Raw genomic sequence first — 13,901 nt, 5'->3', positions numbered from 1 at the left:
CCCGCAAGGGAACGTACCGAACTCAATCCACTCGGTGGGCGATCATATTCGAAGATGGAGCCTGGCGGGCGCGCCTCCCTGCGGTGGATCAAACTCATGTCCTTCTAGAGAAGAGCCCATTTTGCTTCCCAGCACCGTCGCCGTGGGCTTGCTCCAAGTCCAATAGAAGAGCCCCCTCTCCGGCGCTCGGCGTCCTCCGGAAGGCAGTAGTACCGCACCGCGCCCTCCTCATTGGCCTTCTATCACCGTAGGGCACTGGAGCATGGTCTGGGGGACAGTGGGTGTTTGGTGTGGCGAGCGATGGCACCTGCTGTAGCCATGGGGACAGCTTCAGCCTTCAGCGTCGAGGCGAGGCCCTTGTGCACCGAGGGATTCCCCTCCTTCCCCGTCACCATCCATTTTTAGATCTGAAACCTAGCTAAGCACGAGCGGATACAGAGTCGCGGGCGGGTCGACAATGGAGCCGATCGCCACGACGGTCTCGGTGGTGGAGTGGTTCCCGAGCAGCGCTCTCAGGGTGGGGTAGTGGATGGGGGGAGGGCATCGCGGGGGGCATGGCATGGGCGGGCATCACGGGGGCAGGGAGCAGGCAGGGGCGGGCATGCACAGGCCGAGGCGGGGTTAGGGTTGAGCGGGGGCATGGCCGCGCGAGGGCGCCCGGGGAGGGGACGCGCGGGCGGGGGGCATGCGTCCGTGGATCTCGCCGGCCTGCGCGGGGTGGAGGAGGAAGCGGGCAGATCGGGGATGGCAGAACCGTGCGTCAAAATTGTGGACGCCTACACTAATGCCTTAAAGAGTAGTATCTCTACTACTCTATAAGCCTGTAGTGTAGGCGTCCACAACTATGTTCTGCCTCCGCACCCTCCGATCGCCCGCCGCGTCCGATTCCCCTGACCCCGCCTCGCCCGCAATCTCCGCCGCCGCGCCCGCGACATCCATCACCCCCACCCGCGACATCCCGCCTCGCACGCCATCAACTCGCAGCGGCCCTTCTCCGAACGTGGTTTGTTTTTTCGTTTGCTCGAGCAGCCAGCCGACTCGTCTCCAGCAATGCGGCCGGGGTCGGCTCGCTGGAGGTGGGCGTCGCCGCCGACACCTCCAACGCCTCCAGGCAGGGATTAGGTGAGCCGTCGGCTAATCACTCGTCATTGGGAGGATCTCCTCCTCCCGTTCAGATTTGGGCAAGAAAGGCCCGGGCGCGATGTCCATGGCCGAGGAGGGGAGTGAGGCCGAGGAGGGGAGTGAGGCCGAGGCGCTCGAGAAAGACGGCAGCAAGGCTTCTTCACCTTCGGGGCCAGGTAAACACCACGGGCAAGGGCGCAAAGCATCGCGTGTTGTTGTTTCGAGATGTGTGGGCATGGCCGTGCTTTCCCTTCCGTTGGGGTCAAGCTGACCGGCCTCGTGTGCCCCGTACTCCCACCGCCGTCCTGCACGCAAATCCCAAAAATCAGATAAAAAGACTGGTTTTTCTCCCCGTTCTCCTTTTCCCCCCACTAATCGATTAGGTTCTTAGTTAGGCGTTCCTGCCGCTCTTCTTCCTCCCGTGTCGTCAGAGGAAGCCGCGAAAAGCACGCAGGAATCAGGTGAGAAAGCAACCACTCAACTCCAACTTCCAGCTTTACTGCCATTAGTATTGTTTCTCTACTACTCTATAAGCCTGTAGTGTAGGCGTCCACAACTATGTTCTGCCTTCGCACCCTCCGATCGCCCGCCGCGTCCGATTCCCCTGACCCTGCCTCGCCCGCAATCTCCGCCGCCGCGCCCGCGACATCCATCACCCCCGCCCGCGACATCCCGCCTCGCACGCCATCAACTCGCAGCGGCCCTTCTCCGAATGTGGTTTGTTTTTTCGTTTGCTCGAGCAGCCAGTCGACTCGTCTCCAGCAATGCGGCCGGGGTCGGCTCGCTGGAGGTGGGCGCCGCCACCGACACCTCCAACGCCTCCAGGCAGGGATTAGGTGAGCCGTCGGCTAATCACTCGTCATTGGGAGGATCTCCTCCTCCCGTTCAGATTTGGGCAAGAAAGGCCCGGGCGCGATGTCCATGGCCGAGGAGGGGAGTGAGGCCGAGGAGGGGAGTGAGGCCGAGGCGCTCGAGAAAGACGGCAGCAAGGCTTCTTCACCTTCGGGGCCAGGTAAAAGCACGCAGGAATCAGGTGAGAAAGCAACCACTCAACTCCAACTTCCAGCTTTACTGCCATTAGTATTGTTTCTCTACTACTCTATAAGCCTGTAGTGTAGGCGTCCACAACTATGTTCTGCCTCCGCACCCTTCGATCGCCCGCCGCGTCCGATTCCCCTGACCCCGCCTCGCCCGCAATCTCCGCCGCCGCGCCCGCGACATCCATCACCCCCGCCCGCGACATCCCGCCTCGCACGCCATCAATTCGCAGCGGCCCTTCTCCGAACGTGGTTTGTTTTTTCGTTTGCTCGAGCAGCCAGCCGACTCGTCTCCAGCAATGCGGCCGGGGTCGGCTCGCTGGAGGTGGGCGCCGCCGCCGACACCTCCAACGCCTCCAGGCAGGGATTAGGTGAGCCGTCGGCTAATCACTCGTCATTGGGAGGATCTCCTCCTCCCGTTCAGATTTGGGCAAGAAAGGCCCGGGCGCGATGTCCATGGCCGAGGAGGGGAGTGAGGCCGAGGAGGGGAGTGAGGCTGAGGCGCTCGAGAAAGACGGCAGCAAGGCTTCTTCACCTTCGGGGCCAAGTAAACACCACGGGCAAGGGCGCAAAGCATCGCGTGTTGTTGTTTCGAGATGCGTGGGCATGGCCGTGCTTTCCCTTCCGTTGGGGTCAAGCTGACCGGCCTCGTGTGCCCCGTACTCCCACCGCCGTCCTGCACGCAAATCCCAAAAATCAGATAAAAAGACTGGTTTTTCTCCCCGTTCTCCTTTTCCCCCCACTAATCGATTTAGGTTCTTAGTTAGGCGTTCCTGCCGCTCTTCTTCCTCCCGTGTCGTCAGAGGAAGCCGCGAAAAGCATGCAGGAATCAGGTGAGAAAGCAACCACTCAACTCCAACTTCCAGCTTTACTGCCATTAGTATTGTTCTTTCGAGCAAGATTGGGGGAGAAATAAGGGAATTTTTGTGTTGATGGCCAGGCGGTCTTGAGGACGAGGAGCTACAGGTGCAGGATGCAGTTGCCAGTGGTTCCAAGAGGAGCAAAGACTCCGCCGCCGCCGCCACACGCAGCGCCAATGTCAGCTCGCCCTCTGTGGTTCACTCTCACCCTGCCATCCTCCCTGCTCCCGCGCAGCAGATTCCAGAGGTTAAGCAAGCAGGTATCCTCCGCCCCTGATTCTTCTCTTCTTTCGTGTGGTAAAAATATGCGCCATCTTTCCCATCAAATTGCTCCATGAGCAGCTAGCTAGATAAACCGCACCGGGAAATGCGAGCGACGAAGAAAAAAAAGAAAAGACCTCCATTGCAATTCTTCAGGGTCTTAGGCATGTCGTTGCGAAACGCATATTGGTCAGACAGACACTCGAGACCACCAATGTTGTTGCTGCTTTTGGACCACTGTGCCTTTGATTACGCTCTCTATCCTCTGTGTCTGTGCCGCATCTTCCTTCGCCTTTCTTGAGATGAGAGCAACGTAGTTCTGGTCGGCCGGAGGGAGATGTACTGTTTCATTTCCTGCAATCGGTTGCCCCTGGACTGCTTAAAACTATTCTCAGTTGCCGCTAACTAAATAATATAGAACGGGATCTATAATTAAGCTGGGTGCTCCAATTTTTTATGCTGAGGTCGTGCTATTTAGAGGCACGGATTGCCTATCATGTCAATTGTTTTTCTTTACCAAATCTCGTCATACATGGTCCCATGCATGCTTCCAGGTGCCAGGTGTTGTAGTTTCTTCTCTATGCTTGATCGCAGACATTCTTTTTTTCGTTGGCAGTACAATTTTGTATAACGAAAAATGCTTCATATCATAGACTTTTTAACTATATAAAACTGTTCGGCCCTGTTATTTATTATTAGCAATAAGTTCCTTACTACTGATTCTCACTTTCCCCCCTCTGATGTTCAACTACAGATACCACACATATGCATTCTATGCCTGCCGCGCGCTTTACGTAGCTAACAAGTTGAATTCATCATCAACATATCCATTGCTCGAGCTTTTCTTCAAGAACCAGGTCCACCACATTCCGTATTACAATGGTTAAAGTTTTTATATTTGCTTGATTCTCTTTTTTTATATGCTAATTGACTTTTTTCTCTTCTATATTATCCACTTGTGTGGGTTGGTTATAGCTTGTGATTTCACATTTCATTTGTTAGCGGCCAAGATGTATTTCTGTTAGTTTATGACTACCACTCAGGAACTTATGTGTCCATCATTTGAGTAGAATAAAATAGGTGAACTTACTGGTATTATTTCATTGTGTTCTCCCTGCTTCCATTTGAAAACTATAAATTACCTGATGATTGTAATTCACTAGGATTTTCCTCTTGAGAAGGCAGTGTTAGGTATAAATATTGTAGCCTTATAAGCTACTTAATTGAATGTGCTTGTTTATTCCTTAATCATGAATTTTTTCTCATTCACATTGGAGTAGCTTTTTGTGCTCAATAAAATGGGCTGACATCTAATTGTTTGCTGACTGTATAACTATTGGTTGGTATGATGCCAATTTGCCGAACTCCCTTGCTTTGTTAGTAAATGGTTCATGAAATATGTACAAATACAAACAGATGCAAAGTCTTGATAGAAAATCCGTTTCTCAAACAAAGGAGCATTATTTTAGAGGAGGTCAATGTGGAGTGGACTGGATCCGTGCTGGAGAGCGAAGCAAATTGAGGGAGGACAAGTGGTGGACAAATAAGGCTTAGTAATGATAATTAAGTAATAATTTGAAAAATACAATTGAAGAATATCAAATTCTCTAAAATAAAATAACAGTAGAGCTTGAATGGATATAAATTATCACTCAGTTGGCCATTTACAGTATGTATACCATACGGATTTCATAGATTAAAGAGTTTGGAGTATTCAAAGCTTGTATCTCAGTGCCTAAACACTGAATGGACAGCTACCATAGGGCAAAGTGAAGAAACGGAAGAGTTGAGCAAGATCACATTAGAGAATAAGGATATTCAGCTTGATATCAATATAAGAGGTGAAGAGTTTTTACTGTTTTAGTGAATGATTTCTTGCTCTGATGCAATTTTGTGACAATTTTATTCTTTCAACAGAAGAATCTCGGAGTTCTTCACAACAAGGGAACTTTGACACAGAAGGTACCAGCTCCAGTGAGGCTTTCTTGCTTGGAACGGTAAGGAATGAACATATTTATTTCATTCTTCTCAGCCACTAACCAAATCAGCTCCAGTGAGGTTAGTTTACAGCAATGTTCTTGTATGGTTCTCAGGTTGAGTTTTCCATTTTATTTATGTAGCCAAAGTAGATGTATTATGCATGTCGTCGTTTGGAAACTTGACAAACCGATTATACTTGTTTAGGTTGCTTCAGAAAAGATGCTTGAGAAACTGAAACATAAATCTGGAAGATGTGAGCCTGCTTTAGAAAAGGCTATTGTGGAACTGGAGCATGGTATAAACGGTTTGAAGTACTTTGTTTGCCTTGATCCACGGTTGCAGGTTTGTTCCGCCACTGATACCAGGTGAAGCTTCACCCTTCAGATCCCTGTCGTGACGAATGGTTCGTGGGTGCTGGGGAGGGATTGGATCCGTTGGATTCATGAGATGTGTGGATTGTTCCTGCCGGATATCGTGACATGTTTTTAGATCTAGCAGACAAAACCATGAACTGTCTAGGGCTCCTCCGTTGCCTAGATCTACTAGAGTGAGTGAGCCTACAGAGTTGACCTCATCCAGGCTCCAGTTCCACCCCACGGTCATCGTCCTCTGTTGCTCTACGTTTCATGCTTCTCACCTCCTCTCCTCAATCTCATCACTAGAGGCGGAAAGCAGATCAGATGAGATTTTTGGTCTTGCGTGGTTCTTTTAATCTGCTCACATGATACTTCTTATTCATTGCCGTCCAGTGAAATTAATTGCCCTCGGTTGAATTGGTTCCTTTGCCATTTTACTTAGGAGGATAAAGGAGACACTACCTTGGTACATGCCTGTTGCCACAATGGACAAAAGAAGATTAGTGTTGTGTGAGATTTTTTCATTCCTTTGATCTATTGCATGCTATTTGTACCCTAATCGACAAAATAGATGAGACTCAATTCAGGAGCAAATCACTAGTCCTGTTCACAATCCAATTCACTATGGTTAAAATATCAAACTTATGCTCCTTGAGGTTTGTTTTTTCCTGATCTTCCTTTAATATCTGATGACTGATGGACTGGTGAGTTCATGATCTGCTTCATGCTTTTCCTTTTATATATGGTCACTACCTCACTGGTTAGTTCATGGTCTCTGTGTGTGTGCGTGCGTGTGTGTGTGCGCACGCTTCTGCATTCAAACTCTTCAACCTTGTGTTTCAACTAAACTCTTGAACATTCTTACCTTGGCTGGTCATTTTATATGCAGATAATTTTATGTCTGGGCTGAAGGTCGTGTTTGATCGAGAGAGGAAGGTCTTGGGCTGGAAAAACTTTGATTGTAAGCACCATCATATCCATCTAGATGTTTTTTACAGATTAAATTTACAAGAGCTTCAAACTAGAGCAATGTCGTTACATGTTGTGGCTGCTAACATGCCATGCCAGGTTACAGCGTGGGCAACTCAAGAAGCAACCTTCCAGTGAACCCAAATCCTTCTGGTGTTCCCCCTGCCCCTGGCTTGGGACCGAACAGCTACACTCACTCCTGAAGCTACCAAGGGTGCCTCACCGAATGGCACCCAAGTCAATGTCTTGCAACCTTCTGCAAGTTTTTCGCCGAAGCTGCATTGCAACAGAAACGTCCTCGTCATCGCTGCTCTGCTGTTCCTCGTAATCCTTTGATCACCTCAACTCCCCATGACAATCTTTTCAAAAACCAAATCAACAGATATGATTGATTTTAGTTAAAACTTGGTTTACCATGTATTGAGTTACGTATAGTGCGATAGTATCACATTCTTTTGGCTTGTGTCTACAGTTCCAGTAGGAGTTAGGATAGAACACAGGATGAGTCCATAGCCCTTTTTTTGCACGTTCATAATGTACTCATAATGTACCTGGTGGGTGTACTGTGTACATATTAGATATGACTTCAGGATGTATTGATTTTATAAGATAATTGAATAATGATGCTCGCATACACAGATATATATACTTCACATATGCTCACGTGTACCACCATCGTCATCTGTCATGTTTTTAATACAGTCAAGAGGCATGGTAAGTGCTTTGTTCCCTCTCCCTTTGTTTCAATATTATTGTGCAAGATGTTATTGTAAAATACAATCAATCTTTTTGTGAACCATTCGTATCCATAGAAATCAATCTTGTTGTGCAAGAGGCATCTCTGTGATGTCACATCCTTTTTCACCTTGGATTAGCTTTAGTTCCTTGCATTACTAGGACTAATGATTAGCTCTCAGAAAATTGGGACCACAGTGTTTCAAGGTAGGTTAAGTGAATAGTTTGGAATGACGGTTCCTATACCAGTTATAGTTGCAATGTTGTGCCATCCTCATTAATATTGCTTCTTTGTTTCAGATATACTGAAACTCTTCATAATTTATGTGTAGGACCTTCGGCGAAAATTTCCAGATACCCGTACTCTTTTCATATGGCATAACACACTAGCATTAAGTCTTATGAGAGACCTTGCTAAAGAATTAGTGCTTGGAGGGGAAGAATGACCTAGAACTGAAGATGGATGAGCTGATGTGAAAAATGAGGGGAAGAATGACCTAGAACTGAAGATGGAGGAGCTCAGGTGAAAAATGAACTTGTTCATTGTGTGTTTTCTGACCTTTTTTGGAATTGTATTAAAATATACTGTAATGAATTGGTGTAAGAATGTGTTGGAAGTAGCAAAGAACCTGATGCCTTTTGCAATGAGAATGTCTTTCTGGCAATTTATCCTGATTTTGTGGTGCAAAGAATGTGTATTGGAACAATAGTTGTTGATGGATTCTTGACAGAAACAATATTGCCATTAGATATGTTAGTTTTTTAGGAAACATATAAGGGCTAATTCTATCTGTAGCTATAAGTTGCTTCGACCATTACATGAAGTGTTTTCCCATTACGCATAATTTCATAATTAAAGGCCACACCAATTGTTGGCTATTACACATAAATCATCAAAAGTTTAGCACAAAAGTTGACACTTGCTTAAGTTGCCCTTTCCTGCTCTTAATTTATTTACTTTATGGAGTTCATATGAATGGGTATGTTGATGAGGATGGCTAGAAATTTCATTGCATTGGTAAACGAAGTGATATGAAGCAACCATATCTAGGAATACATGATCATCTTGTTGCGGGTGACTTGACGATCTCAATGAAATCGTAGCGACGCACGGGCACCTAACTATCATATTGATGTTTGTCGTTTTGTATCTATATTTTATACTAATTTTTAACTTCCGTCGCAACGCACGGGCACACACCTAGTCTATTACTACTCCTTAAGAGAGTACCGTAGGCGTGCACAAGCTTGGTTCTGCCAGTCTCCCCGCCGTCAACGCAGATCCGCCCCCACACTCCTCCGTCGCAGGCAACACCGCCTCCCCTCTGCTCCGCGATTACGGGGACCAAGGCCGCCATCAACGCCCTCCATCGCAGGCAACATCGCCAGTCATGGAAGGTTGCCGAGGATCCCCACCCTCCTCCCCCTCTGCTACGCGATTACGGGCCTCTGCTACGCGATTACGGGGATCCAAGGCTCAACGCGAAGGTACACCGTCGCCTCCCGCCTCCCCTCCCCTCCCCTCCGCGATGTTACTGCGCAACTGGCCACGCTGTTAGGCGTGTTCCGCCTCTCCTCTCCATCGCTGGGCAACTGAGCTTCTCTCCCCCCGACTCCACATCCACCAACGAGTCGCGCCTCTGCCGCCGCCTGCTCGGGCGGGCAGGACCCAGCTCCCCCATGAAATCCCGTCCCTCTGAGGATCTCGCATCCCGCTCCCTCTGAGGATCCCGTCGTCCTCCACCGCTACCGCTGGGAACTCGCCTCCTCTCAGGGTGAGCCTAGGGTTTCTTCTCGGTCGGGGAATGTGCAGTGATCGAGAAGCTAGAACTCGCTATTGTCAGCGCCGCAGGCGGCAAGAGGAGCGTCTACCTCGTAGACCGCGGTCTGTATGGGGTTGTGCGTCCACGAGCAACCCTATTGACGAGATGGAGGACGCCTCCACCGTGGCCCTGCGATTCGCCGACGTGCCGGTGCGCCTGCATGCCAGCCGCCATGACCTTGCCAGTCTGGACCTCGACGTCGACGCACTCCGCCTGTCGACACACATTTTTGGCATCTTCTACGGACACGACGGTGTCGAGGTACACCTGTGGGCCTAGGGAACCCTTAGAAAGCCGCCCCTGTCATCGATGACCCTTGATGAATCGCTTCTTGTCACTGTACAAGTGGCCAACTACTGCCGGGAGAGGTTCCAGGTACTCTTGAGGTAGGAGTTGAGGCTACTTGGTAAGGATTTGACATGAAGTAGGGCGAGCTGTTCACCGGGTGTTTCTAGAGGCTGGATGATGAGGTGTCAAGGCAAGCAAGCAGGCTTGTCCGTGGCGTCCATGAGCCATGGCCGGTGGCCGCCAAGAACGTGGGCTCAAATGCGGTTGTCACCAGTTTGCTCATCCCATGCTGTGGTTGCCAACTGCGGGGATTCACATGTCGTTCTCCGCCGTGGAAAGGAGACAATAGAGTCATCGATTGATCGCACGGTGAGCCTTTTCTTTTACTTGGAGTGAGCCATGATGACGATCGTGTGATTGACCCATGGTTGTTATAGTCTGACATTAAGGATGAGCAGGCGAGGATTGAGGCGTTGGGACTGGGATGCAAGGTCATCCAATGGAATGGCTATCGAGTCTCCGGTATACTTGGTATGTAAAGATTGATTGGTATGTACATTGGTTCCTCAGCTAGATCTTGGTAGAATGACTCTTTATGTGAGGTGGAAAGCATAGTTATAGCAACATGAAAATGCTTATGTTGTTTCTTTATGGCATGCTCACTAGATTCATGAACATCGATGCAACAGTACCACTATTATGAAACAGAGAATTAAATATGTGCCTTGTAGTATCTTTTTTCTTTGATCAACTGTATCTCTTGATCGACATGATGGTAGATAAAAATGTTTTTATTCCTAGGTGCAAGCTAATAACAAAGTGTTCTTAGTGCTTTCGAGGGGTGACTGATGAATAGTTGTGCCAAATTAAAGTATTATAGGTGTAGTATTAGTTTGGAATAACTGAATAAACAGAAAGTAAGCAAACTTGCTTATGGCTGATTTAGCTATCAATATCAGACCTAGGCATGCCAAATATCAGTTACAACTTACAGTATTATTCCTTCTCAACCTCATATGATATTTTATATTTTCTCCAAGTTGTGTGAAAAAAATTCAACATTAGTACAACAGAGGCTTGTGCACATTGTCGATTTAGCTCTTAGTATGTTTCTTTCCTTTTCACCCTCAGGATCCATTTTTTTGGGATTTGTCCCATACCATTTCTGTTAACATATTTTCACTAACTACTGTATTTTTTGTTTATCTTGTTTTCATACTCTGCTAGCTGTGGTGGACTGGTGGTAAAGTGAACCAGGAACAATTTGATTTCAAATATACAGTTTTGGTTTGATTTTATGGCATTTCTCCTTGGTGTTTTGTTTTGGTTACCATTAATGGTTAATGTTGTTTAATTTTCACAATTCTGAATTTAATTTTTATCTTTATGTTATGCATGTAGTACTAGAAGTACTTCGGAAAAGGAACTTGTAAGGAAGCAGGTCTTTGTCCTTGGCCGAATGGGAAATGCTAAGGAAGCTCTTTCGACAATTATAAACAAACTGGAAGTCATGCAGATGCAGGAGGTTCTAACTTGCCTATCCATTATATTACCATTTCTAAGACATCCTGTTCTATATTAGTCAACTTGATATATAGGCTTGAATTATAATATAAATCTTGAAAATGCATGTAGGTTGTTGAAATTGTTACGGAGCAGCACGATGACGAACTGTGGGAGGAACTGATTAGACAATGCCACAAGAAGCCTGAAATGGTAACTGAAATAAACAGTGCTTAATCTTCCTTAGACTGAGGCATCTTCTGTTTCTTAGTTCAATTTCTATGGCTATTGGACAGTTAAGGAAGATTAACTTTGGATCTGATCAATGTTATTCTGATTGCTATGATCCTATCTACCAATGTGGACATGTAAATGCCAAACAGATGTGGCTGTTACATATGCAGGGTTGTTCAAAATCCACAATTCTTATTCATCGATTATTTCCTTCCAGTAACAATTTCTTCTACTTATTCATGGATCATTTTGGTTTTAGCTGGTTGAGCACTTTTTCTCAATCTCCAGTGAACACATCTAGGATGACTCTTCACATCCGTCAGGTACATACTGCGATTGCTGAGGAGGTCACCAAGTATACTGCGATTGCTGCAAGTTTTTTCTTTGATTTTTTTGGCACCTGTTGGATTTGGGTTGCAATATATATAAAATGTACTTAACTGATTTTTTGTGAGAAATTCAGTTGTGGGGCTGTGCTACTTAAACGCATTTAAAGTTCCCTTAGCAGAAAATAATTGACACTGGCTGTTGGAGGTATGCCTAGGACTTGTTTATGCATTTTTAAAAAATTCATGCTTTATTTGTTGCTTCTACTCTAAATGCATGTTTCGATGAACTCTGCAAATATTGTAGTCAATGGCTAACACAACATGTTCCTCACTTGGGGGAAACCCGAAATATGGCACTCAAATTGCAATTAAAAGTTTTGCAGCTGAGTCAAAACAAAGAATTGGTTAATTATTGATAGAAATTAATGTTAGATCAAATGTTAGGCACCCAAACCTTGTCAGGTTGATTGGTTGTTGCATTGAATGGAATAGTAGACTATTGGTGTATGAGTATGCTGAGAATAATAGTTTGGCGAATGCCTTGGTGAGGGACTAACAATCCTCGTAGGCGTCACCTCCTACCCACAGCCATTACTCCACCTCCAGTTTATCAGGTCTGCCAATCCTATTTACCAAAAGCTCCTAGATATCATTCAAGTATTGTAAGATCCTTTTTTTTGGTTATTTCCTTCCATAAATATCATTTTGCGATGATGTTTTGTTAAAATACTACTGATTGCCATTAACTTGGGGTCGACTGTCTGCCTCATGGCCAGTCCCAAAATTTCAATGCAGCAATGCCGCTACCAAGCCCAAATATCCAAGATGCTCACGAGGACTGGTGCAGTATACCAACAGTCGTATGTGGTATTGTTGTAGGGCATGTTCCATTATCTGTAATAAACAAAGGCATGAAGTTGTGGTAGCCTGTTAGGTTGCACAATTCTGGTTGTTATTAATTTTTCAAGTGGTTGTTTAAGGATTTGTCTGTCTGTTTATGTGTATGTCTGCAACTTTTAGTGTCTGCCTAGAAAACCCTGTTTAAGGAACTGTCTGTTTATGTGGTTCTTCAAGGATTTGACTGTTTATGTGGCCGTTCATGTTCCACAATTCTATTTCATGTGGTTGCTGTTAATGCATATGTGCATGATCCGTATAGTGCATGTCTGTTGAAGGCATGAAGTTGTGGTTGCTATTAAGTCTGGATGTTTAGGTGGTTGTTGGTAATTTTTTTGAACAGGCAACGGGGGGACAAAGAGTCCCCACCTGATCAGAATTTTTATATATGTAACATAAGGTATAGGTTACATAACATGTTGCTGGTAACTGATATGTGCACAATTTAGTTTTAATGAGTACAGGTCGGCGATTGCTGAGGAGGTTAGCGAGAAGTGGTGCAGATCTAGGGGTTGTGTGCACACTTAGAATCAAAGGTGCAGCTGTCAAAGTTCAACTAGCATTTGTTTGCACTTTCGTAAGTCCATGGCCATCTCAATTCAGAACATGCAGTATACCATATGGTCTGATTACTTTTGGTGCTTAGGTTCCTTTTGACATGGCTACAAATTCTTTTTACGGAACAAGAAGATATAACCAATAGACATGATCTGTAATGAGGCTATAGATTACTACCAGACTCAAAGCAACTTAGGTCGGGAATCTGGTAATGATATTTAGCGTCATTAAATACCTTTATTGTTATCGACACTACTATTGTTTTTTGAATTTTAGTAACTTATGTGTACCATATCAGTGATCTGATTAGTGTCACATGATGAGCTATGTTTCGCGATAATAATGTCATGTTGGCTTTGATAACTTTTGTTTTAGGGCTCTCAAGCTTGCTGAACGCGAAGGGCGAGGGGGGTGGGCACCTTTTCATTCTCCGGCAACTCTCTAATCATTGACATCCTGCTTGAGTGAGGTATGAGACCTGTCTTTTTCTGAACTAATGTGATGATTGTTACTATTATTTCTGTTCACTAGGATAGAAGCATCCCTCTTTATTTCTGTTCACTTAGACTAATCTATGAGGATTGTTAATTTATTTCTGTTCACTTGGATAGAGACACCCTCTTTGTTTCTATTCACTTGGACATAAGATGGTAATTTAGAATTTGCTTCCTCCTGCCTTTTTTGAACTAGCATGCTTCCGCCTAAACAAGGTTGGGAGTAGGCATAGTTCACTCTGAGTCATGTCTCCTCCTGCTTAAGTTCAATATTTTTGTGAAGTCTGAATGTTCGAATTCTGGTGTCATCTTCTATAGCTATGCTTTGCTTTGATCACTTTTATTTTAGTGCATGCTTCCTGATAGTCGCCTAGAGGGGGGGTGAATAGGGCGAAACTGAAATTTACAAATATAAACACAACTACAAGCCGGGTTAGCGTTAGAAATATAAACGA

General features: G+C 45.9%; 1 protein-coding gene and 1 pseudogene across 50 annotated transcripts; both read left to right on the top strand.

Annotated features, from left to right (window-relative positions):
- The first annotated feature begins 828 nt into the window (after nucleotides 1–828).
- On the top strand, nucleotides 829–7,995 carry LOC103641846 (uncharacterized). 50 transcript variants are annotated; one of them, XR_004853326.1, is made up of 10 exons: nucleotides 836–2,992; nucleotides 3,100–3,279; nucleotides 4,035–4,137; nucleotides 5,035–5,121; nucleotides 5,198–5,277; nucleotides 5,465–5,602; nucleotides 6,059–6,126; nucleotides 6,506–6,577; nucleotides 6,685–6,909; nucleotides 7,653–7,995. XR_004853326.1 is itself a non-coding variant. In XM_035963504.1 (8 exons), the coding sequence occupies exons 1-5, from the start codon at nucleotides 1,681–1,683 to the stop codon at nucleotides 4,076–4,078; spliced, it is 702 nt and encodes a 233-aa protein (XP_035819397.1). In that variant the 5' UTR covers nucleotides 830–1,680; the 3' UTR covers nucleotides 4,079–5,121; nucleotides 5,198–6,126; nucleotides 6,506–6,577; nucleotides 6,685–7,223. The 50 variants fall into 50 exon arrangements, 1 of the variants encoding a protein (XP_035819397.1); XR_004853324.1 differs by having other exon boundaries at nucleotides 5,465–5,625; XR_004853333.1 differs by having other exon boundaries at nucleotides 836–1,298; nucleotides 1,518–1,583; nucleotides 5,465–6,577; nucleotides 6,685–7,299.
- A 319-nt stretch (nucleotides 7,996–8,314) lies between these two features.
- Nucleotides 8,315–10,060, top strand: LOC103642833 (protein phosphatase 2C 50-like; annotated as a pseudogene).
- The last annotated feature ends 3,841 nt before the right edge of the window (nucleotides 10,061–13,901 follow it).

The sequence above is a fragment of the Zea mays genome, chromosome 10 (genome assembly GCF_902167145.1).
Source record: "Zea mays cultivar B73 chromosome 10, Zm-B73-REFERENCE-NAM-5.0, whole genome shotgun sequence".
NCBI classification, from domain to species: domain Eukaryota; kingdom Viridiplantae; phylum Streptophyta; class Magnoliopsida; order Poales; family Poaceae; genus Zea; species Zea mays.
This window is presented reverse-complemented; position numbering and strand designations above follow the sequence as displayed.

Excerpts from the sequence above, each read along its gene's own strand:
- LOC103641846 (XM_035963504.1), top strand. The coding sequence starts at position 1,681 with ATGTTCTGCCTTCGCACCCTCCGATCGCCCGCCGCGTCCGATTCCCCT. Across the intron at positions 2,707-3,099 it reads TTCTTCACCTTCGGGGCCAA|GCGGTCTTGAGGACGAGGAG; the intron begins GTAAACACCACG and ends GTTGATGGCCAG. Across the intron at positions 3,280-4,034 it reads TCCAGAGGTTAAGCAAGCAG|ATACCACACATATGCATTCT; the intron begins GTATCCTCCGCC and ends GTTCAACTACAG.